The 26,102-nt window shown below is 40.3% G+C and overlaps 1 protein-coding gene across 7 annotated transcripts; it reads right to left on the bottom strand.

Moving 5' to 3' along the window:
* Positions 1–2,200: 2,200 nt before the first annotated feature.
* esrp2 (epithelial splicing regulatory protein 2) lies at positions 2,201–25,538 on the bottom strand. 7 transcript variants are annotated; one of them, XR_013654885.1, is made up of 17 exons: positions 25,360–25,538; positions 25,030–25,182; positions 24,425–24,553; positions 15,545–15,658; positions 15,125–15,239; positions 14,733–14,828; positions 14,254–14,308; positions 13,745–13,855; positions 12,219–12,351; positions 11,921–11,963; positions 9,868–10,169; positions 9,215–9,442; positions 8,670–8,868; positions 5,942–6,146; positions 5,667–5,859; positions 4,740–5,320; positions 2,201–3,471 (listed from the first exon to the last, which is right to left on the bottom strand). XR_013654885.1 is itself a non-coding variant. In XM_023953569.2 (17 exons), exons 2-16 carry the CDS (start codon positions 25,159–25,161, stop codon positions 4,754–4,756), a joined length of 2,142 nt encoding a protein of 713 aa, XP_023809337.1. In that variant the 5' UTR covers positions 25,162–25,182; positions 25,360–25,538; the 3' UTR covers positions 2,201–3,471; positions 4,740–4,753. The 7 variants fall into 7 exon arrangements, 5 of the variants coding, with proteins under 5 accessions (XP_023809337.1, XP_078800722.1, XP_023809336.1 ...); XR_013654884.1 differs by having other exon boundaries at positions 11,909–11,963; positions 25,360–25,523; XM_023953569.2 differs by having other exon boundaries at positions 4,740–4,840.
* Between the last annotated feature and the right edge of the window lie 564 nt (positions 25,539–26,102).

Here is a 26,102-nt window from a genome sequence, read left to right as displayed (position 1 = left end):
CTTATGGCGTTATTCATTTTTATTCTGTCAGAGGCACAAATTCTTACATCAATACACCCAATCTATTTAAAAAAAACATTAAAAATTTGTTTATTTTTCTTGCTTTTACATTTCTTACGATGAAAATCTGAAAGTTATTTAACCCTTGTGCTATCTTAGATGACCCCACCCTTACATTGACGTGTTCTCCCTACCATGACAAAGGTGGATAAAGGTGGAAAGATTTCATGTAATTCATGGACACCAGTGAAGATCACAAATAATTGAAGAAAAAAGGTTCAGAGCACTGTCTAGTGCAGGGGTCACCAACCCTGTGCCCGCGGGCGCCAGTGCCCCCCTGTAATACGAGTCTAGAAAATTCATGCATGTTTTTGTGTGTAAAATGAGCAAATAAAAATAGGGCACACAAAAAGTAGTCCTCAAATTATGTTGGTTTTTTTTTTTTGGGGGGGGGGGGGGGGGGGCTAGGAGGTTTTTAGTGGCGCCCTTGAAATAGCCCTCGGTCTCAAAAAGGTTGGTGAACCCTGGTCTAGTGGGTCTAGATGACCCAACTCTCAATGTTGAAGTGCCTAGGATAGCACAAGGGATACGAGAAAAGGTCAAAGCAACAAACCTAATTTAGGGAGAGTTTAAAATCTTCCAAATGTTCTGTCATCTGAGAAGAAACATTTTTTTTTTCCTTTTGAGAATTTATGCATCTACTTGAAGGGGAAAAAAAAGTACTCTAAAAGAAATTGGTATCAAAGCAGCAGCAAAACACGGGGGCGGTAGTAGAATGATGTGAGAGTTCCCTTCAGCTTCAGGACCTGGACAACTTGCTAGAATTGATATAATTAAACTCAAATAATTCTGGCAAAAATCACCAAGACCTCAGTTTGTAATGAACTGCTAAAAGATAATTACAAAAGCTTTTAAAATTATTTAAAATCAAAAGAAAATCCTTAGTAAAGGGTAAACTGATCATTGTAAAAATATATATAAAATAAACCAGACTGACAAAAAAATGAATTAGTTTCTCCTTTGAATTATAATAAGTGATGCATAGAATTACCCATAATTAAACCAACGAATCAAAGTTAATGGTGAAGGTGAATCACAGGTGGAAACTTCCTCCATTTTTGTTGAGTGGAAAGGGATCACCGAGGACCACATGACATTTATTAAGAATCTGAAAAAGGATAAGCTAAATAATTGGTCTGATGACGACCTTTTGACAGGTCTGTCATATTTTCCTATTGGTCATAAAGCCTCCAGAATCAACCACAGGGGGGCAGGTTTGTGATTCAACGAGTAACGGGAAGCAGTTCTCATTTCGTTTATTTTTTAAGTTCTGAAATGAGTTTCTCAAAGATTAAAGTTTCTTAGAAAAGCTAAATTTGCTTTAATGTGTAAGGGGTGTAAGTGTCGTCAATAAATTGAGTTTTGAGATCCATAAATGATAAAAATGGAAACAAATATTCATTAACCCTTGTGCTATCTCAGGCACTTAAACATTGGGAGTTGGGTCATCTAGACCCACTAGACAGTGAGCTCCCCATGGCTACCAACCGTTTATCAGTACAAAGTCAACTTTGTCATTAAAATAGCCTACAACCGAGCGAAGTCTTGCGGAAATATTTTAACGATGACTCAAAAAAATGTAAGTCATTGGTTTTGCCAAATATTCATGTTCTTTTGTCTATTTTAGTAGCAAATAGCAATACTTAACAAACGGCTAGGTTTAGTGTGGAGCGCTGCTAATAATGACCCCACCATAAACTACGACGAAAATATTAGTTCCGCTTGATATAAACTTCAACAAATAGCAAAGAAACAGGTTCAATTCAAAAAACACTTTCAATAGTCATTTTTAAAATAAATTTGTATGGATTGTAATCGTCTTAATAATTCAGTTTTAAAAAGTGAAATATTATACAGTGTGGATTTGAATGCCATAACTGCAAAGCATCATGGGAAGTACCTAGGTTTTTCATTTTGCGTCAAAGTTTCCTTCAGTTTTTGGAAAAGAGATTGAAAAACAAAGTATTTCAACTTTTCTTTTTCAATTAGATTTTACTTTGTCATCAAAGCTGAAACAAAACGTGAAGACTCAAGAAAGTCGTTATTCCTAATGGTTGTATCCCACAACCCTTATATAAGGCAAATGAGTTGGACACACCACTAAACATGTTTTAGTGGGTAAACAAAGCGAAAAACAGAATTACAAGTTTTGACTTTTTTATTGTTTACATTTAATACACAGATCTATGAGAGTCTCAAACTCAACAAAAAACAGATTTCCTTTGCCACCAGAGGCCGACTGAGCCTCATTTCTGACCAGTGAGGGACTCTGGGAAATGTAGGCTTGGTATGCACGAGAAGACAGCCACGAGCTGGCTTCTCGCTGGAAAAAGTCACACAGCTTTACACAGTAGTCAGGTTGGGTGCAGACATTAAAGCTGCAGCAAACCAATAGTTATTGGGCAAAAAAAAAAAAACTGTAGCTGCAGACAATCATAAAAGTCACCATGCTATCAAAGTATTTACTTCTGTAAAGAAATTACATTAAAACAGAATTAATTTGGTCTACTAAACTGTTTATAGAAGCACAGTTCATTATAAATTCAAAAGAAAAAACAAAATTGTAGTGCCTAAATGGGTTAGCATACTGGATGCCACAATATAAATATAATTATACAGAACAAAAGTCACAGATTACTTAGTATTACACAGGCACAGCTATTGATCCTGCAGTCCCTGAAGATCAAGTCATTTCCAAAAAACTCAGACAACAGTTCTCAGTTATGAAAATGACCAGTTATGGCTTTTTTATGTTATTCTAGAGGCCATCAAATAATAAACATCAGACATGCACACACACAGCTGACCTAAAATGTGCATAATTACAAAAAAGCTTCAAACACCTAGTGGTTGAGACTCAATTTGCAGAAATGCACAGAAAAGAGCATGAGTGTAGAAGTTGTTTGTACAGCCTCAAGCATCTCAGGAAACATCTGTACAGTTTATATGTGAGAAAACATTTAAATATATCTGCATGTTTCGCCGCTAAACAGTGAGTCCAGGTGCTAGAACACCTCCTGTTCCCTTACAGATGCAGACATCCTAGAGATGACACAAACCCAAACATGTAGCTGCTTCATCTGAGCAACAAACTAACAGCATACTCAGGAGTGTCAGGATCAGCAGTGTCAGCTTGTGCGAATAAAGAAAAAATGCCTGCAAAAAAGTGGGATGTACTGGAGCATGAAGCCGTTTGCTGGTGAGATTCTTCTTGGGGACGTTAAACTGAGCAACACGGAGAGCTAGCCATCAGTGACAGAGGATCAGGTGGACCTGCTGACCATAGAATGGATGGTTTGAGCGTTCGGCTACAGCCCGCCTGGCTAGATCCTCACTGGGGAAGGTGATCAAGGCCTCACCACTGCACTGGCCACTGAAGTTATACAAGATGACAACGGCGTCTGGCTGCAGCTAGACAAAGACAAAACACAGACATGGTTTCGGTTCAGCGCCATCAGCCAAACTGAGATGAGGAGAACTGTCCACTCAGCCAACCAGATTGGTTAGAACAAGAAAATAGGAGGTGGCAAAGCTGAGAAGAGGTGGAAAAAAAAACCTCTCAAAAAGAAACCCAAAAAGCTGGTAGCGGTCATACCGGCCTCGATCATTTGTTAATTTGCATGCAGACACACTAGAAACAATTCACAGAAAGAGACAAAAACAGCAGCGGCATCCAAGAAGTCCTCATGGGGAGCATGAAGGAGCATGGAAAAGGCAAAAGGTTAGTGCATGCTTCCACCCACTGCTCCAAAAACAGCACTCCTGTACCAAAGAAGTTTGACTCATCAACCTGTTTTAACTCTGGTTTTCACAGCGCTCTGAAAAGGGGATTTTTGTTTACAAAACGGAAGATGCGTCCTCTTTCTCAGAAAAACTGCTTTTCATCTATGGACTCATCGCATAAAAAAATCAAATGCTAACCCTGCGTCCACTATAAGGTGTTTATGTGAACCAAACCTATAACTTCTATTTCTGTAACTAAATAAAAGAGCAGAACTTTTAGATTTTCAATTTAATCTGTGAAACAAGCACTTTAATTCTAAAAAGAAACTCTTAAAAATTGTTCTACAGATATTAGTTTCCATATCATCGTTAAGTGTTTGGGTTGGCAAATGCTTCACCTGCATGTTAGAGTTACACATCTCGTATCTTAAAAGGTAGCAGATCCAAATCTATCTATCCATCTATCTTTATATAGAAAAAACACAAATAAAAAAAGCTAAACTGTTAATTAAAATGTGTGGTTTCATTTTACGAGCTTTACTGAGGAAACCTTTTCAAAATAAAAGCATCCTAATACAGTCACCCGTTTTAAAAGTAGACTTTAGTTTAACACAGTTTTGGATTTAAAAACTAAAACTTATTTTCTAATCTAGCAATTGAGGATTTGAGAATAATAATTACAATAACTTATTTAAAACAGAACTGTTTTTTTGTTTTGTTTTTTTAATTGAATCAGATGATTTTTGAATCAGGCATTCAGGGAAATTTACATAAACGAGTTTCTTAGAAAAAGAAGAGAAACAAAAAACTAGAAAATTTGTTCATTCTTAACACACCTCAAGACTTCAGAGCCACCACCAAACATGAAACAATATTTTTGGCCACATTAAGTAACTGCAGCTGAAGAAGTGGACTCTTCCTCCACTCTGCCTCTCTGCCCTGGAGGCTCTTCTTACCTTGCAGCGAGTCCCTAAAGACAGAGCCATTCTTTGGGCTGAACCAGACTCCTGGCCTGTTCGCTCATCTGAACCACGCCGCTGTACTCATCAGGGGCGTACTACAGATAGCATAATGATGGGGACAGTCAGCCTCGGCAGTGTTTCACACAACAAAGACAATTTCATTCAAACAAAAATAAAAAAAATTGGAAGAAAATCTGGCTGAACAGAACACATGTGACCCTCACACAGTTTTAAAAGCGTGCACATTCACACACAGACACACAACTGCAGCAATTCTGCCAACATTTGGCAGTGAAATAAGCTCTAAAGAGCAGAGTGCTCACTAAATCGCCTGTGCGTCTGCGTTTCTGCCACTGAAACCGACTTTATTCACGTCATACAAGCGTACGGGTCAGACCGTGTTTCCTCAAGAACCAGGAAGAACAAAGCAGGCCAGGGTGAGCCACAGCAAGAACGTAAAACCCCACCCCCACCCCACTACAAGCCCCGCCCCTTTCAGTTCTCAACTTGCAAACCGTCTAAAGCCACACCTGTCAGGGTTCATACCTGCTTCAGGGGACTCCACTGAACTCGGGCTGGCAGGAGTAATAATAATGAAAATGAAAAAAAGAGGACACAAGTGCACACATGTCCCTTAATCAAACACAACTTGGATGGATTTTAAAATGAAAATAAAAAAAATGCATTTTAAGCTGACTTGATTGTCAGCTAAACTTTATGTAATGAGGCGATTTTGGTCATAATCATTTTAAAAATCTGTTTATCACATCAGTTAATTTCAGTTTCATGGAATCACATGTATATATTTTTTACTTTCAAAAATCCACAAAACATCCGGTAGATCGGTGAGCTCGGCTGCACGATGCCGTGCTAAGCTTTAGTCCACCCCCTCCCAAGCGGTTCAGAGCCCCCTGTACTGACCTGGTATCCCTGGAAGAAGCTGAGGATGTCTTTGACCCCGGTGTTGTAGGGGAGCCCCTGCATCCTCACCAGCGCTCCCGGCTGCGATAGCACGGTGGATGCTGCACCGGGGTGGGGGGAGGCCGCCACTGCCGCTGCGACAGCGCCTGGGGGGGCCGCAAAGTACCCAACCGTGGAAGGAGAAACTGGAGGGCTGGAGAGCGACACCAGAAGAAACCTCAGACGTTTGGGTGTCGAATGGGCTTCGCTCGTTCGTGCAGCTGTCGGCGGCTCACCTGGGGTAGTAAGCAGTGTAGTTCATGTTCATGTTCATGTAGAGATGTGGCTGAGGGGGGTAGTAAGCCAGCGTGTGAGCAGGGCTGGCTACGGTGGTCTGAGGATGCCTGGGAGCGGCCAGCAGGGGGGGCTGGTAGAAAGCTGCCTCCGAGAGAATAGCGGGGGAAGTCGGGAAGGCGGCGTAAGCTGTGGGGGGGGACAGACCTGCAGGAAGAGACGAATATGCTCCTTATGATCCACACAATTGGATGAATGGAGTTCCCAAAACAGAGAAACTCTCTTCCTTTGGTGGTCATTTTCTCCTAAACCACAGATCAAAACTACTACAAGAAGCAGTGACTACAGTATGTTCCAAGGGCCAGTAAAACTGGCCCTTGGAACATACTGTAGTCACTGCTTCTTTGTCTTTGTCTGCATTAAGTGAGACAGCAGCATCTGTTCTCGTAGTAAGTCAGATGTTAACAGGTTTACGTTTTTGAAGGACGAGTTCTACAGACTTTTCAAACGACCAACATGTCAAATGTTTCCAATTTTAGACCGGAGGCTTACTGACAAAATGTTACACCATTTCAATTTGGATAAGTAGGTTGACAATTCGATTTATTTGTATTTCACATTTCCATTCTAAACATTTTTTTATTGGGTTGTAAATTTACACAACTATTAATGAAAGGTGAGGCTTTTATTTCAGAAAATGTTCTTACTCTTCAAGCTAACTGAAAGGATTTTTTTTGCCTTGAAAAGGACGACCAGAAATGGAAAACCAGACTTGAGAAACCCTCTTGCATGAAAAGCGACACATCTTTTACTTAAAAAAACTAAATCAATCAATTTAAACTTTCTCTGTTATGGACCTTCCAGAATGAATGAGGAAAATCTTCATAGATATAAATACCAGAAATTATTTTTAAAGGAAAATTGAATCATTAACTTGATGAATCAATCTTTGCTCTCTAAAAGCAAAGAAATGCTGAATTTTCAAACTCCGCCTTATTTGATTGGATTTTTTTCACTTTTAAACTGCACTCTTGAAAATGGACAGGACTGACCTCCACTCACTAGAAATGTCATGGAGTTGCTTAACTTGGTGACAGTATTGTCTAAAACAAAAGAAAAAAACCTGTGATTTCCTCTAGTTCCTTCCATCATTTAACGATAAAGACTTGTGCCTCGACGCTGTAAAGTGACGTACACAGGCCTCAGTAATGTGCATTCAAGCGGCCACTTCCAGTGAAACGTTTATGCACCCGAGTGTTTGGCGTTCGTAGCTACATGAGTTTCTATGACCGTTTTCGGGGTCTACATACTGATATGGTTGAACTGACCAATCAAGGACTCCAATTCAGTAGTGACGAATGGATGGCGTTCCTTTTAATTCACGCAGGGGCAACTGTTTGAAAATTGATCATGGAGGAGAAATGAATAATTGCGGTTAGTATCCGGCTAGAATTATTTGAAACCAACTCTTACATGTATCAGAGTAGAGCTGTGAAAAAACAAGATTTGAGTAGGCATGCACAATAAAATCGCAAATTTCTAGTTAGCGCGATATCAAGCTGTGCAATACCCATATCACAAAAGACGGCAAAAATAGCGATAAATGGTTACCTATAATGTGCTAAAAGTTATACTGTCATTGCAATATTGATCACTAATGTTGCAAGTTTTCCTCATATCATGCAGCCCTAGACTGGAACAAGATTTACACCGCTTTGACCTTTCACACCACGCCTCTTCCAACTGTATGTGGCAGACATGCGCTAGAGAACAGTCAAATAAGAAAAAGAAGGCCGTGTCCAGTGTGAACACCACGGCCTGAACGCACATTCAAGAATGGGCTTTAAGTGCGGTCTTGAACGTGTGTCACATGTCCGGTGTGTCGTTAGCTTTCGATCTTTACGGGACATTAGGAACTTTTTATGGTTCCCACTGATGATGGATTTGTATTTATGTGGGCTATTTCCTGAAAAACCAGAGTTGACTCTGATGGTCCACACCAGAGCTCAGGTGAGCTTTCCCAAATCCACAAACAAAGCAAAACGCTTCATGGAAACGAACTCTGGTGTGGAGCAAACAGCCCTGTGTGAAGCATTGCATGATGAAGGCTGCAGTGCAGCTCTTTGGAGGCAGAGCAGGACTGCGTTTACAAAGCGTGCAGTGTCCTTCATGCCGCCATAAAGACACAAATAGGTGTACCGGTATTTGCATACAAGCAGTCACACAATGTGGGCTTTTGAGTTCCACTGCATGGTGCCAACACTGCTGACCTTCTGCAGCTCAGTTACCTTCAAGCAGCTAGATGACATAAAGTGGAGGTGAGTTGAAGATCAGAGTGTCATTATTCAGTAATCATAAAAACACAGAAAAGAAAAAAGATGTTTAAAATCGCACCTTTGGTCTGAGTCTAATCTGTAAGCAGGAAGGACAGATATGAGCTTCAACAGAGCAAAGTGCAGCGTTCAGACGGGCTTGGAGGCTGTTGTAAACTTGCATCATTGTTTCAGAGGTCAACAAAGGTGAACATACAGCAGCATGGCTAAACAGACCGAATATTTCTACCAGCAGATTCAAGTTGACAGACTCAACAAGTAAATATTGGTCTTTCAGGGAACATGGTGACCCGAGAAGGCGAGGTTTTTCTTCTTTGAATGAAATATCCCAAATATCAAGCGGGCGAACAAGCCAGGTGCTGCTTCAATAGCCCTCAGCAGGCGGCAGGTCACTCACAGGGAAGTTTGCAGGGCGGAGGGGAGAGGCCGCTGCGGTTCAGGGTTCCACCCATGAGCACGATGCTCATCTCCTCTGTAGAGCACTGGAAGACCTCCACGTAGCGATCTTTCATTGTCTTCTTGTGACACTTCTGGGCCACCATGAAGGCTCTATCGGCCGACTTCATCTGGATAAAGGCGTCTCCCGAGGGCCGGCCCTGAGCAGAGGAGGCAGCAGGAAAAACACTACCATGTCAATCTTCAAAGTAGCTCTGAAGGACAGAGAGGGCACAGAGTCCGGGGAAATCACAGCATTTATGAAAAAGTACATGAATAAAAAATGCCATCTCCTTATTTACCACTTTTCTTCCCTCTTTAAGGCCTAAAGCCCCTTATGGTCATAAACTGCAACTTTCCAAGGCTCTCCCTCTGTGCCATGGCTGCACCCAGATGATTTGTAGTTTTAGCAGTTCAGACAGATTTACTTCAAATTGAGCAACTTCGTAGCAACAGCTCCTTTCAAACCAGACCAACAGAAAAACGGTGGCTGCTCCACAGTCTCACCTGCTGGTTGAGAACCATGTGGACTCCGTGAGGTTTGATGTCCACGGTGTGCTCCCCCATGAACTCCAGGATGTCTTCAATGCCTGCAGTGTACGGCAGGCCGCGGAGGCGCACGCAGTCGCGTGTGCTGGTGGCAGCTGGAAGGAAGGGCTGCGAGGCGAGGACCGGGACGATAGGTGAAGCAGGCAGCGTGGAGATCAGAGGGGTGGACATGTAGCGATTCAGAACCTGGCAACATCATGGAAAGATGAACCCAGCATGAATATAAACAGCTCACATACATTTAAAGATAAAAAAAGAGAATTTTTTATTTAATAAAACTGACATGAACTGGTTTTTGTCCACATTCCCATAAAATCAACCTCTTGTTACTCATTTTCAAAAGGAAACGACTTGAATTTTTTTTTTTTTTTTTTTTTACAAAGTTGGCAATTTGTGGAATTCATGAGAGAAAAAAGTTAAAAATCAATCAAGATAAAATGGGTCAACTAGAAACCATGGTTACAACAGGTTTCCCTCTTTAAAATCCTTTATGGAAGAGATTTGTGAAAATGTTTAAAAAGAAAAACAAGTCCCATGAACAGAAAGTACTTATGAAATAAAACATTTTTCACGTTTTGCATCATTTGATGCAGAATCTGAAGATGATTTACCTGCTGCACCTCAGCTGCAGTGCTGCGAAACAGCTCGATGTAACGCTTGCCCAGGATCTGCTTGTGTTTCTTCAGGGCATTCTGGACATATTCTTCACAGGAAAAGAGGACAAAGGCGTCGCCTGTGGGCCGTCCGTCGGGGTACTTGACAAAGAGCAGACCCTCAGCGCCGTCTGTAACCGGGCTCTCGGGGCCGAGGAAGCTCAAAACTTCCTGGGATGTGGCGGTGAATGGCAGCCCCCGCATTCGGATGATCACCTGGTTCTCCTTAGATAAGAACTGGGCCACCTCATTTGATGTTCCTGGAATTAAAAAAAAGGAAATATAATTTTAAAAAAAATTTACCCACCAAAATAAAAACTTGAATTATGATGAGAAAACAAATTATTACAATCACGTCAAACTATTTTTGTTGTAAAAACAGCAATAATTCACAATCTGCTTCAGGCAAATTCAGCATGATGGTTTTCTGTTCACCACACTGTTCTGTTTTAACACAAATGGGTACATCAGTCAAACTGGTAGCAACTCAATTAAAAACATTTGTCCTTTTTAAAGTCTTGAAAAAAAGAGATGCATTTATTTTCTTCTTCTGCAAACTTCTTCCATGTGAACTTAAAAGAAATAGAACCTTTTTCTTTTCCTCCTTTATTTCCTTTAAAAAACAAATTAAGTTTATTTGACAAATCTGACAAAAATCTAATGGCTTTAAATATTTTTTTCTTTAGGGACAAACCCATGACCTGCTTTAAAGAACTTTAAGTTAAACTATGAAAAATACATTTTTTGTTATTTTAACATGAAAAATGACCAACACACTTAAGATTAGAAATACATTGTTGCTTTTCCCAATGAAAAAAATATGTTCAAAAGCAAACCTTGGCTAGTTCACAAAGGCCAGGATTTCTATGTTGGTGCAACACATTTGCGAGCAATATTGATGCTATCTGGCCATACAGTTTTGATCCAGATACCAGCTCAGACGAGGAAAATTAAGACGTTAATGGATCTATTTGTCTGTGAGCAGATGCATCAGAATGGAGCGGAGCAGGGAGCTTGTGGCCCCCCGTAGTAGCTTCTATGTCATGCCTACAAGATTTAAAAAAACAAACATTTTTTTTCTGCTCCTGATTCACTTCGATTTGAATAAAGAAATACTCAGAAATGGCATTTTTATTAATGCCATTCATGAGAAAAATGTCACAAGAACATGCCTAAAAAAAACAAAAAACACACTTTTCATTGGAAGGGGTCAAGCTGAAATTCAAACGTTTTTCTTACATTCATTAAATAATTGCAAATTTCATCATTTAAAATGTCAAAATAGCATTGCATGAGATTTATAAAATGTGTTTCTATTCCTAAAAAACCTCATGTTAACTTGTCAGCTAAAGTCCAGGGAGTCGTCGATCTGTATTGATCCTCCGTCATCAGAGTAAAGTTCAGAGTCTAACTACGGCTCCACGTCATGCGCTGTGAGTGACTGCGTTGCTCCCTCTGCCCCTGCGCTACTGCCCCCCGCTGATCAATGACCCAGAGGCCTCTGGTTCTGATGTAGTCTCTTCACACCTGCTTCCTCTCAGTAGTGATCAGGCCTTTTAGCGGGCATCAGCCCTTCCTGCCCCACAGGGGCGAAACAGGAGGTATAATTCAACAGGTGAGTGACTGTGAGCCAAGACTGAAATTTCCCTCCACCTGACCTATGAAGGGGTCGGTCTGAGGATGGGGCAGCAGGACAGGGGCATTGGGGAGGGAGCTTTCCTCACAAAGTGTCTTTTATTAAAATGAGATAAGCTGCCAGGGAGTCACTAGGATGAGGCAGAGACGCAGGTAACAGGAGAAACGGCCACTCTGCTTTACAGAGCTGCACTTTCACAGATGTGTCTCTGTGTGTGTGCAGGGAGGCTTGTTTTTACTCCAAGGTGCAGGAAATCCATTGAACAGAATGCATTCTCACACAAACAGAAAGGCTTTCACTATGATTCTTCAAGCAACCACAACAGATGAGATGAGAGGGAGGTTTAAAAAGAAAAAAGGAAACCTGAAATCTGACCTCCGGCAATTTTGAGGAATTCCTCTCCCGTTGCTTTGTATACCTGAGAAAAAACATGCGACAAACTGAGTATAGCTTAAAGACGGCACACTCCTTAATACAGGCAAACCTAAAGAGAAAATATCCTCGATTCAATACAAATTAAAAAAAAAAAAAGGTGCAGAAACATTTTATATAACAATATCTTAAAAACTTTGGTTTATTTTACAGATTTATTGAGCTCTGATAGGCTAATTACTACATCTAAACACATGTAGAAAAGTGGGCTTTGAAAATAAGAGCCTCAGCTGGACCGAACCTCAATGTAACGGCAGCCCATGTGGTGTTTGTGGCGCTCCAGAGCCAGGTCTCTGTGTTCAGAGTCGATGAAACGAACTAAGGCTTCCCCATTCCTTCGGCCCTGAGCATTAAGGCACAGAGCCACTCCACCCCTGCAACACAAAAGCACACACCTCAGCACAAAAAACAACAACAACATACATTTATGGACATTTTATCTGCATTTCACATGTGTAGAGGACCTAACGGACACAGAAACACTGAGCATGGCGAGGCTGTCGTACAACCAAACACGACGAAAACACTGGTTCTCCTGGCATTAACCTGGTCAGCCACAAAGATATGGCAACCCAGACACATGGCCTTTACCTGCAGGAGGATGTTACTTTGCATTGCAGATGGGAGCAGCTGTTCTATACAATGTCCTCTTACAGAAAGTAGGTGATTTCGTTAAATAAAAAGAACGCAATATTTGCATAAAGTCACCTTAGTTGTCCATGCCCAATGAAGGTTTAGTTTCGCCGTTTTGAACATTTTAAAGCAAAAAAGAAATAAAGGCTTAGTCTTAACTCTTTTAAAACTCTTTGCAAAACAGCCACAGATTTCTATCAGACATCCCAACAATCCCAAAAATAGAGAAGTTATAACAATACATCAAATGGTAAAAATACAGAAAAAAAAAAACCCCAGAAGAACTGAGAAGGTCTGACTAATAAAAAATATTACAACAACAAAAGTCCTCAAACCAACTTGAGCTTTTAGAAATATTATTTCACCTTCATCTTTCTTGTAATTTTTTAATAAACTGCAATAAGCTGCCGATTCAAATGAGATATTTAATGTAGTGTAAATAGTTATATGACTCCTCTACATATTGAATTCTCACATTCTTTGTGTTGCCAACATTTGAGCTTTTTTTCAAATTACCTGGATCAACGGGGCTGCATTGAAATGAACAAGTTTTGCCATCAGAAAGTTTACTTTTTTGACAAAACATGAATGCAAAATCTAACACAGCGTTCCCTCCTTTATCACATTCTACAAAAAACCTGTAAAGGTGAAATTTGAAAAGGAGGCTTACAGATCTTCTAAGGCTGTAGAACCCTTTACTACGCACTTTATGCACTTTTTTTAGACAGACATGAACATTTTCACGCCTTTACACTATCAAAGTTCAAACCTTCGTAGAAAAACAAGGCCAGGATGACAGAATGAAAGCAAAGATCCGATCGTCAAAGAAGATTTTTTGCAACTCTGACAAGCTGCAAGCATTCTGTACAGGAGACACGGTATGGAGGAGTTTGATTGACAAGGTCAGCAGCCAAATCAAGACACTGTAATAAAAAAATTTTTTTTTAAAACAAAAAAATAAAAAAAACATGCCAACTGCACTTGCAGAAATCTGTGAAACGGCGAGAAAGCAAAAAATGAACCGTGATATAGCGAGGGACAACTGTAACACACAAACAAAAACAATTCCAACAATTTGTGATCTCTTCACTGGGATCACAACAGGAGGAGAGGAGCTGGTTGAAGAAAACTCACTTAGCAATATTGAGGCCTTTGAAAAAGCGAGCGATATCCTGGTCCGAGGACTGCCATGGAAGGCCCCGCGCTCGGATCACCGTCTCACTGTCCACCGGCTCTGTCTTGCAGCTGCACACAAACAAAAAAGTTTAAAACAAAAATGAGCAAAGTTTGTTAGCGTTTCAGCAGATAAACTAACATTTCTTGACAGTTTGGTTTAAACAAAGTGCCCACAGTCAGTGCAGACAGAAGCCGTAACAGAAACATGATTAAATGTTGGAGAGCCATCAAGGTGAGAGGCTTCATGAGAGCAGCAGGATCTGCAGCCCGTTACTCAATATCCAGGTAAGCACTTGATGGCAAAGTTGGATGACTCAAATAACACACAACAGGGTTTCCTCACTGCTGTAATCAATGCTTATAGCCTAAAGTGTGAGAGCGAACAACAGAAAGGGGGCTTTGCTGCTGCCAGGAAAGCACAGAAAGGAACAGAGAAGGTCCACCAGAAAACACGTGTTTTAACATACCACGCTCCAGAGTCAAACTTGTAATTGACTGTTTCAACACAGGTGAATTTGTGACCTGGAAAACAAACAAAACTGTTTTAGAAGAGGTCCTTCTCGTGCAAAGAAAATTGGTTTGTGAGCCTCCCGCACTCCTACGTCCGATCACACCCAAAGAGACACTTGGCCTTCATGAGGAGCCAGAGGGGACGACCAAAGTCAAGACAGAACATTTCAGATTTAAGTTTGATTTATTGGCCCCGTGAGGCAACTTTCCCTCTTTTCATAAAACCATCTTTTTTTTTTACGATGATGAGTTTTTGTTCCTTCGGATGAGAAGTTTGGGCTTACAGTGGGGCAAAAGAGCAGGAAAGAAGGAAAGGAGTTGCTCTCGGATTACTAAAAGCTAGATTAATAGCTCATGTGGTTCACCGGTTAAAGTAAAGTCCTAATTGAAGAAAGGTTGCATGGCTAGGTTGTAGGTGTGTCGGGTGGGTACTTACAGTAGGGTTCAGCCAGGATGCAGAGCGTCAGCTGCACCATGCTCCTCACCTCCTTCACGCCCGTTAACTGCTCTGATGCAGCGGGGAGGCCGACATCTGAGCGCACAGTCAAGGCCGCTTTAATAGAAGATTCTTTTTACTCCTGTCTTTATTATTCACATATGTGACACTTTTTAGCCACTATTGTCCTTAGTCTACATTGCTTTGACTCCTACCAATGGGTGTGACACACACTCTTCTGATAAATCAATGCATTGACCTTTTGACCTTTCTAACCACCTTCTCCACCTGAAGCATTGCAGCTCACAGATGGGTCACCTGCCGTTTCCCTTTTTCATGTTCAGTTCCATTTTTCCTTCAAGCAGCAGACTGAGCCAACAAAAACAGGATACATTCCAACATGGAGACAAGTGTCTGCTTCTGCGCAGGACCTGCGTTTGGGCAGCATTTGTGAAACTCTTTCCTCAGGTCCACAAAGGAAAAGAAGCATTCCGGTAGGACCAGATTCTGGATGGAAACAAAACAAAACCAGTTAGTGTGGGGGCTTAACTGGGGTGGAATAACAAGTTAAAGCCCAAGAAATCAGAGGATTGGGATATATGCAAACTAACCGGAGTAGAACCGTTATGAAACACCTGCACATTTCTTAGCTAGTTTACTGCATGTATGTTGAGTTTGCACAAATTCATGAAGACTGAGACAACAGGAGTATGTTGACGTTCTTTTAATTTGTTTATTAAAAGAGAAAAAATGATTTCAAGCAAATTACTTTCTTGGCTTATGACATGTTAAGCGTGCAGACTAACGCCAACCTTTTTGGATGCTTCGGGGTGGAGGACCTGCCGGATAACAAGGGGACTGTTCACCAAAAGTGTGAAGGAGCTCCTGCCGAGGGATTTCACTTCTGATGAGACAGACTGCTGAAACTGAAACACAGAGGAAAAGTTTCAACATGAGGTTTGAACAAACACCAAGAGTTGTTTTAAAAGGACGCTGCTGATCTTTTTTACACTTAGATATGCATTTGGCACTACAGTTAACTGGTAAACCATGTACTCGCCTGTGCCAAACAGCAGCTAGGATAGGCACCAGCAACCTTGTGATCCCAAAAGGGAATAGGCGCATTTATAAGAATGGATCGATAAAAATCTGTCCGTGAGAGTTTGAGACTCAAGCAGTGAAAACAACAGGGTGGAGCTGGTACTGTGTCTCACATGGGGAAGGGGGGGGTCATGTTGAACCGGTTTTGGTGTGCGCTTTTGAAACAGGAGCAGAAAACAGAGAAATTATCTTCAGACCAAGCATCAGGGCCATCACATCTCTGCTCAACCCGGCGTCACAGATGGACAAGAACAAAAACAACCCATACAGGTCAAACCGGCCCCCACTTTCAGCCTGACGGCAGACTGTCTTGCATACCAGCACCTTCAAGGAGTGCCGCAGAGTCAAACGCTTGAGAAATGAGATGAACTGTCAAAACGAGATTTCTCCACTTTCCAATATGACCTCTGAGGATCTTAGTAGTTAATTTACTGTGTGCAATCCACAACCTTTTGGCTGATTAAAATACAAATATCAAATACAGAAGATAAAAAATCATCTTTTTTTTGTCTGTGTGGTTATTCAGACAGTATTTAGTTCCAGCGTGAGCACAGAGGCTATGAAAAGCCACCAATCACTGAAGAATCCTGATACCTTCCAGCCTCTCAAGGTTCTTGTCCCAGAAACTGCTTCAGGAAGTTGTTTAGTTTACTCTCCGAACATTAAAAGTGTGAGAGCCATTCGACCATCTGGACCCAAGACCGCCTTAAACTCCTGAGTCTGACTGCTTCACATGGCCAATGGCGGAGTATGACAGCCTTTCAGACAGAGTGTTACAGGTACATGTACGGGCACGCTGCACAACAGACGCAGGGATGTCTGGCCATCGGTTCTCCTAACCAACCGGCAGCAAGGAAGCAAATGCTTATAGCGTTAGATTAAGGGGAACAAAGAGATATGGATAGAAAACGCTGAGGTCAAAAATAATAGAGGCATTTAAAGGGGAAACAGCTACTTGTTTGTTTTAACAGTGGCTCTGTGAGTAGCAGCAGGTCTACTTATGTTCCATTTTATTCAGTTTGTAAATTTATTTATTACCCACTTAAAGTTAAAACATATCAAATCTTGAAAATGATTTAAAAAAAACATTCTTATCCTAGATCTGGCAGTTAGAAATAGTAAAGAAGTCACATTTGAATAGTAATATTGGGAGAAAATAGTGTTTAAAACCATTGGAATTATTTGCGCGATTTAATAAATTAATACAAAGGATAGATTAAAAAAAAGAAAGAAAAAGCTATGCAGTACTTTAAAAAGTGTGCATCCAACCAAAAAGTGCTTTGAAGTTAAAAGTTCAAATAATATTTTTATTTAAAGGGTCTATATCAGGGGTCGGGAACCTATGGCTCGCGAGCCATTTATGGCTCTTTTGATGGTCACATGTGGCTCGCAGACAAATCTTTAATTATACTTTTAATTATACTTTTCATTAGACCAGTCCTCCTCGGGCGCGATGCGATGCCAGAGGCGCGCAGTAGTATCGGGAGAAAAATCAGCGCCAGCATTATCCGTTTACTATTATCTATTATTTCACAGAGTTTGTACCAACTGGAAACCTGTGAATGGCCGTGCCTATAACTGCGCGTTTTCTCTCTGAGAAAGAGCGCACAGTTGCGGGGACGGGATGTGTGAGGAAGAAAGCAGAGGGTGGGGTGAGGTGTTGTGGGGACAGGCAGCAGGTGAATCGCGCAGGGATTGTAATAACGTAAAACCCGCTGCCCGTCACTCACTGCAGCGTGTGAGTGTGTGTTTGGCTCCAGGTCTGCATGTGAGTAATCTGTCTCACATCTACAGAACATTCAGACCTATGATCACGTTTAAAGTCTCAACGCCTGCATGAAGCAGAAACTCACCACGTATCAACCAGACTAGACCATCAGCAAAACCACCACGAGAAATACTCATCATTTATTAGCAACACTATAACAATGTTATTAAAAAGAATCCACAGACGTATTGTACTTTAAAAATGTTGAAATTACATCAAATGCACACATTCATGTGTATATTTAGTTTTAAACATATTGTCGCGGACTGAGTTTAACTTAGCTGTTGGGCCGCGTTAAAAGTTCTGGAGTTCATTGACCGCATCAAGCAGAGATCTGATTGGCCCTCAGTTCTGTCGCTCAGCCTGTTGTTAGGTAGTTTGGACCAATGGGGTTCAGCTATGGGCCAAATAAGGAAAATGGGAGGGGCTGGAGCGGGAGCAGGTGAATATAAAGTTGGGAGAATCTCTCTCTCGTCTCAGCGGGAGAGATTCAGGAGTTGCTGAATTAATTGTACGGCGTTTGTTGTGGTCTGCAGTAACCAGAATAAAGAACCTTAAAAGAGGTTAAGTCTCCGTGCCTCAGTGTGGGAAAGGGACACTACATAAATGTATGGCTCTTTCGAAATTACATTTAAAAATATGTGGCGTTTATGGCTCTCTCGGCAAAAAAGGTTCCCGACCCCTGGTCTATATCATGCAAAATCAACTTTTTGAGCGTTTAAGTGTGTTAAAATTCCTCACAAAAAGAAACCCCAAAGCGGTATTTTGATCCACTCGTGCATTTCTGAGTATTCCTCTAAAAACCTGCTCTCAGACAGCCAGCTCCGCCCAATCCACGAAAGCGAGCATAGACCAGAGAACAGCCCCTTCCAGGAAGAGACTGCGCTGAAAGCACCGCCTTCAGGCTAACACACACTTTCTCCATGGCTAGAGGTGGTCGACTAAACGCTTAGCTTTTCCATGAACAATATGCACGTCCACCTTTGGTAAGGTTTGCGTGTTGTTTATGTAGGCGAGCACAATGAGCAGCAAAAATAACAGATTCCATTCATAAATCATTCCAAAGGTAGTACATAATCAATTGGAAATAGTTTACTCTGAAAGGCTTAGGATAGCATGATATAGGACCTTTAAAGTAGCACTCATGAGAACATTTGGAATAACGTTTGCACCAAGTTAGGTCTTTTAGAATTATTCATATTCTTTTGGTTTTCAAAAATGTACTTTTTAACTGGCTAAGTTAGTTTTTACATTGCGTCCACAGAGGTCATGACAAATGATCATTTCCATGAAGAAGTATTGGGAATTTATCTTAATTCTCGGGGCTTTTATTGTGTAAAACAAACACAAATGTGTGAAAGTGGTAATTCAGAGTTTTATAGGTGATCTTGGTGGCACATCTTGAGGTCAGTCATGGTTTCATTTCTTATTTGCCTTGATAAGAGAACAAATATTTCCTCAGAGATGTGCATGTTACTCCACCTTGGACTATTACTGAAACCGGATCACCAGGAGAAAAGCAAATGTTACAGACGGATTGGAGGCACTTCCCTCTTCCTGCTGTCCTACAAAAATACATTTAAATAAATAAATTAGTCTACGGTACCTAAAGAAATAACAGCGTGGAAAAGGTTCAACAGGAAAAACCTGATTTTAAAAAAGGACATAACCTAATTGTAGATGACTGAGTTGAACATACAGGGAGCCGTTTTGCAGGACATGAAGCAAAAACTAAATGAAGGTTTATCTGAGTTTGGTCGTTTCGGCGAATGGTTCCAAAAGTCAAATATTTTAGTGCAACCTTCAGTCCTGCTGCCCCTCTGAAAGGCATTTTCTGATATGAGGAGGAGGAGGAAGTGGCCTTTGAACGTGCTACTATCAGAGCTGCTTTTCTCTGCAGTGCAGCTCCACTGTTTGCATTCAGAGGTGAGGTAAGGCGCTGGTTGTGGCTGAATCCAACTGCGATAAGAGCACCAGGGAGTGTCCTGGCAGTCCCAGAGGCTAACTGTTTAAACACAGACTTGGAGCAAGTCCACGGTTTAAGTCACAGGAGATCCAACTTTGCAACACAAGGACTGTTTCAGCTTTTATTTGACCTGCCAAAAACTCTTAGACTTCATCGTTCATCATTGCAACTATAAGTCCAACATAGTTATGTTAACAGTGTTGAGCATAGTGGAAGTACAGCTTAAAAACTAAATATTCAAAACCTTCTGGCTGTTTTCCATCCCTTTCTTTGGACATTCTTTTAAAATCATCATTTTAAAAGAAAGATTTTGTTGGTAGAGTATTCTATTGTGGCACCACTCCCTTTAGGAGTAATACATATTTTGTTGTATTTGACCAAAAAATTACTTTGGCAGCAGAGTTAGGGAGTTTGCTATAGAATCTTAAGCAGATTTTTTGTATAGATCAAACCAGGCTGTGAATATGTGTTTAATATATATTATTTTTTCTTTCATTTAGTGCAGCTACAAAGACAGCTTTCCTCTGGCATTGGCCAGCTTTTCCAGCTAGTATGACTGGAATTAGTTCTTTATGGCTGTGCAATGAACGAGATAGAAAAACAGTTGAACTTCATGTGAGAACGTTAACCTCATTTTCATATACCGTGATCTAAGAGTCGTAAGGCGCAGCTCCTCACAGGCTGTGACATGCTGTCAGAGTCTCACACTGAAGTCAAACCTGTACGGTTGGTAAGGTTGCAGCTAAATCCTACTCAAAGATGGAGTGTGACACGGAAAAGAAAACATCGCAAACCATGGAAAATAGTTGAAAAATTAAACCACCTACAACTTCAGTGGAATTCATTGTTTAATTTCTAATGTGGAAAGAATTTACTCTTTTTTTTTTAAGCGTTGAAACAATTTAAAAAGAGGCTCAAAAAAAGATGGATTTTGTTTAATGACCTTCATGAAATGTTAAATTCCTCTCATATCCTTCATGACCAAAAGGGAACAGGAGCGCTGCAAGTATGAGGGGCTCAACCTTTACAGGAATATGTTCTGCAGCACAACTGACTTCTAGTGATTCATCAGAACTGTAAATAATCACCACATGCACAAAATATTCAAATTAGAACACATAGAAGCAACAAACATCAATGTAAGAGACCCTTATTTAGAAAATGAAGACCCTAAATAAGGACCCCTATAAAAAAAATTAAAAACGGGTTTCTCTATATTGAAAATTTGATGGCATTTGCTCATCAGCTTTGTGCTATTTATCCAGTTAGTTGCCTTAGTTGGTTAAGACTTTTTTTTTTTACATTTTAAAAAGAAATTCCATCTTTGTGGAAAGCGGGTGTGATAACCTAAAGCCAAACATTCATTCTTTTAGCAATATATTTATTGTTGCAAATATATTTTTAATGGTGATCACACAAATAAAGAAGCTTTTTCTCAACTAAAAAAATAAATAAAAAAGCAGTTGAAGACAACAGCATGAAAAACTGGACTCTGCCATTTAAAGCGCTGACATCTAGAAAGTTCTGTCAAGCAGTGAGTCAACTATGCCAAAAGTCAGAACATTACTTCCTTATTTCCCTCTTAACTTAAAGGTTTTCTTGTATTAAACTATATAAAAGGTTCTTATAAATGGGAACTAAAAAAGGAAAATTAATCTAAGAAAGAATCAAAAACTGCCAGTAATCTTTGATGTGCAGTGAGATTTAAGATTTTCCTCAAAGCTTCTAATCACTATGTCAAAATAATTTGATGCACAAAATTAAAAACTATTCTAAAAAAAGAAAAGAAAATAGTTAAACAAAATAAAAAAATTAGAAGACCAACTCACAAAAAGGAACCAATATCTTGACCACAAAAATAAAAAATACCAATTGACAAAACAAAACATAAATCAAGAGAAGACTAAAAAGACAGGCTGTGTCCAAATTTCCACTCTGTTCCCCAACTACTAAAAAACCATATAGTGCACTGCATTTTAAAAGCAACTCGGACACAATGCTCACTACTTCTTTTTTTTACTGCAAATATGACATAATGGGTTACACAAAGTTAAAATCTCATTGATATTTTGTGTTTTGCGAAAATATCAAGTCTTGCAGCCTCATTCATTTGTGAATCCACTGTCTTCTGAAGATGAAAACGTTGATGGCTTATTCAAATTTTCTTTGCACAAAACTGTCTAAGCGCAATGCATTGTGGTCCATTTTCGCCAAGCTAGTGAGTATTGATCCATACTGGTTTTTTGCAGAGACTACTGAGAAATTTCTAGGGCACTCGATTCTGGAATTGTAGATTCAGACAGCAATACAAAATGGCAAACGCACTATATAGTGCACAATGTAGTGCGTAGTGAAGGAATTCAGATATAGCCATAGCATTCCACTGTGGGCATTTAATAAAAACATGCAAAACATTTAATCAAAACCTAAAGAGGTACTGAGAAAAGGTAAAAAGAAGATAGAAACCTGTCCAAATTATTTAAAAAAATTACAAGATTCCAAGGGTTAAAGGTCAACATTTATCCAGTTTTTCTGGGATTAAATAAACAAAACAACTGCTAATCTCTAAAGCCTGCTCTGTCTTTATAAATATTTCACCAAACAAATGTCCTTGAGATGTGACCATACAGAAAAAGCAGGGTATTTTTTTTAATGCTTTTATGCACTAATATCATCATAGAGCCAGCAAGCAGAAAACCTTGCTCTGTCCTGCAACCCTTCAGTGCCACAGAGCACAGACAAACATCTGGTAAAACCTTCAAATGTTCTGCCTCAACAAGGATAAAATAATCTTCCAATGACCAATCGTGGAGAAAAGTGACCAGTAAGACAAAGGCATGAGTACAACAGACTGATAGCATGGGTTAATATTTGAAGGTTCGGAACACACTCCGACTTGCTGAAGCCTTTCCTGGTTTGTTTGTGTGACGTCATCAAATTCAGACCCAACTCCCACCAGTTCTTTTTTTCTTCACTCTTTGTTTCTACGCTTCACATGTGTAGAACAGAGCAGTTTGACTTTTGTGAAGCAAAAGGTAGAATTTCAAATTGAATAGAAGGTTACCCAGAAACCCCTTGTGCACGAAACACAAACACGCTGCAGTCTGTGATAATAAGAGGTGCTTAAAACTAAGAGCAGGACAGTTACACCCACTGCAAACAAACACTGATGCAATGGAGGCTGAAAAACATGTTTGACAACATAAGCACTTCTGTCAAGACACAGCTAGGTGTGTCTTGACGGACAGCCTTTTAAAAAACAAAAATTCTTCCTTTCTCTTGCTGCTGAAGATAAAACACTACATATAAGAATTCACATGTTTTTAGGGCGCAGGTCAACACTTGGGTTTAAAAGATGTGCAGGCAATGCATCAATGTGCAGATTACATGCAGTCAACATGAATTTCCATTGGTTTTTGTGCTTGGTCGCACGTAAATACGTACAACTAAAACCTGCCTTTAAGAATTTGCTGTCAGTGTTGAGCCACCAGAGAAGAAAAACATTTGATTTTTTATTTGGAAGATGCAAAAAAAACACGACTTTTATTTTGTTGTACAGCTTTCACCTAAATGCACTTTAAGCATATTGAGACAGATTTTAGCACAAGGAAAATGAAAGAAATTTGAAGTAACAGCAGCATATTGTGGATCATATCCACCAAACAGGAAGTCTTTGACAGAGGTTGCGCTTCCACTCTTACTCTTTGGCTGTTGCCCTCCACTGGTTCCACATCTACTGTTAGCACATTTTTTCTTGAGCAACAGATAAAAATCACCTGTTTGTCCTGCAGCCTAAAACTGAGGGTGTGGTGGCATGCAAATATTCCACCTTCCAGATGTCAAGACAAGACCAGACCTGTGACTCCTCCTTATCCTGGTTTCTCGCCCCCACCTTAACGCTCTACAAGCTGTCAGTACAGTCTCGGGGTCATTTCCCAGCCAGGTGGACCGTCCGGGTTTTTTATTTTAATTTTTTTTAAAGGCCACATAGGATCAAACGTCAAAAGTCCCACTCCGATCATCATCTAATCTATTTTTGAGTGTTTCCAGTGGTCTTTTAATTATAATTATCCCATTTTCAGCCCCCCCCCAAAAAAAAAAAAGGTTTAAAATAATCATAAAATATACATGTGATGCATTGTGGTCTATATTTGCCAATCTGGTGAGCATTGATGCACACTACTTTTTTGCAGAGGCCTCTTGGAAGTTTCTAGGGTACTTGATTTTGGAAACAAACGAACTATATGGTGCACCATCTCGTGAGTAGTGAAGGAATTCAGGACACATCTGTAGTTTCTGCAGAACGACTGTGCAGTTAATTAGAAATTTCTCTCCGAGTTGTGCGGGGGACTCTTAACACGGAGTAAGCTAGCCCCCTTCCCATCATCTCTTTCCAGCTAGCTTACAGCCCCTCACACCCTCAACCGGTGCAACTAAATTGGGGAGCAATACTGGAGCTATCCACCTGTACAGTTTTGAACCAGATTCCAGCTCGGACAATGAAAACAAAAACATCTACAAGCGGATGCAACAGAATGGAGCAGAGCAAGGGAGCTTGCGGCTTGCCGTAGTAGCTTCTACGTCACTGCATTTTCCTTCTGCTCCTGTTTCACAACAATTTGAATAAAGAAATACTTTTTATATATATATATATATATATATATATTTGTCCTCTGTCACAATAAAAATGCCAGAATATGTTAACAAATATTTTCAGAGTGGGTCTTTATGTCTTGAAGTAGGATTGTTGCATCCCATCTTTGGATCTAAAAGAGCGTCTGAAGATTCTGTAGATTTACAGATTTTTTTTTTTAAATATAATACCAATATAAGAAGAGAGTACTCAGGTGGACTGACCTGCTGCAGAACTTTGTCCAGGGGCTCAGCTTTGATGATGTCCTCCACAGTCAGCCCCGTCTCCTCTTTGCATTGGTCCGTCAGCTCCAAAGAGTCTGGCTTCACATAATAACTATGAAGTTTCCCAACCTGTGAAGGAAGTTATGGTTTCATGGCGCAGAATGTGGTACAAAAATATATTAAAAAAAAAAAGTTATGGCCACATCCTCCCCCAGATACAGGAAACAAACGCAAACAATTGACAATATAGTTGCAAAGCTAACTTAATTGTCAATATAAAGTTTTGAGAAGCTTTCATGCTGAACCAAAAAAAAAAGGTGTATTTTGTCCTTTCAGGTAAAAAATTAAAAAAAAAAAAAAAAAACACGCCACCTCTCACCTGCGTGTTAAAAATGTTGGTCACCTGTGGAAAGGTGAGCATGTAGCGTTAGCTAGCATGCGTGCACAGCAGGGCAGCAAAACGGCCACACAGAGCACACACCATATTGATTTAAGTGTCAAACATCCTCCTCTACAGGTAAGACAACAACGCCACAAACACACCGGCTACACAAGAAAACCACACAACGAACGAACGAAGAGAAGGGGGTCAGAAAGGTCCGTACCTTTTTCTCATGTAGATCCACAATTTGCCACACCAAGAGAATTATTTCCCTCTCATCCGAACCCAGTTTACCCCCATTTGCACCAGCTGTTGCCCCAAAGAACACCACCAGAGTATCACTGTGCGAAGCCATCAGGGACCACAAGGGTAAAAACTACAATTAAAGCAAAGATTAAAAATAAAAAATAACACGAGGGATCACCTTTTCCAAGTGATAAAGGAGAGCGAACAAAAGAGGCTGGAAACTCAATTGAGGTCAACGCAAAGAAGTAGGAAAAAAAAAGAGATTATTTTCAGAGGAGCCACGGAAGAGTTTGCGGTCAGACTCTACCTGTTGCTGTACTTGAGTGCGCTCTATCCAGAGATACTGGTTTAACTGGTAAAGACGGGTGGAAATCCGTGTTCCCTTCACACGAACTCCATAACAAGCCCAGAGGTTTTTTTTCTCCCTCTCCTATTTTTTTCCGAGTTACCTGTGTAGTTCGCCCTTTGCGTAAGGGCGTCGCCTATTGGCTGATTTGCAAAGGTGAGGGAGGGATGTCGAGCTCAGTGCTGGGCTGTGATTGGCTCGTTGGTTCCTGTTCCATCAGGAAGTGGTGTGCCACAGAAAGGCCTCCATGAGGTGTTTCCATAAATCCAAAAAAACATAGACAAACATCAATAAAAAGTTCACCTTGCTGAGTTTTTAGCAAATGTTTTTACTTAATAGATGGTGATTTTTGGCCCAAAAAAGTCGTGACCTATGTAAGTTGAATCCAATCCACAAAATTACTTGTTGTGAACGACACCCAAAAGATAGATAGATAAATGGATAGATACATAGATTGATTAAAGTGCTTTTGTAATTTAAAAAAGTCAGGATCCACAATCAATTAGTGTTAAAATAGTTAAAACCTCCTAAATTTAACATTAACATTAAATATGGAGAAAAATACTATTTGACCACATTACTGTGGATAAAAAACATCCACTGTTGCACAATTAAAAGTCTAAGTGAACAAGTCCAGACTTCATTTGAATGTTTCCTAGCCATGTTTACAATGTTTATGGCAATAAAGTTCTTTCAACCTTATA

The sequence above is a fragment of the Oryzias latipes genome, chromosome 3 (genome assembly GCF_053564925.1).
Source record: "Oryzias latipes strain Hd-rR chromosome 3, Olatipes_Hd-rR_3.1".
In the NCBI taxonomy this organism is placed as follows: domain Eukaryota; kingdom Metazoa; phylum Chordata; class Actinopteri; order Beloniformes; family Adrianichthyidae; genus Oryzias; species Oryzias latipes.
The sequence above is the reverse complement of the archived record's forward strand: the minus strand, read 5'-3'. Positions and strand labels throughout refer to the sequence as shown.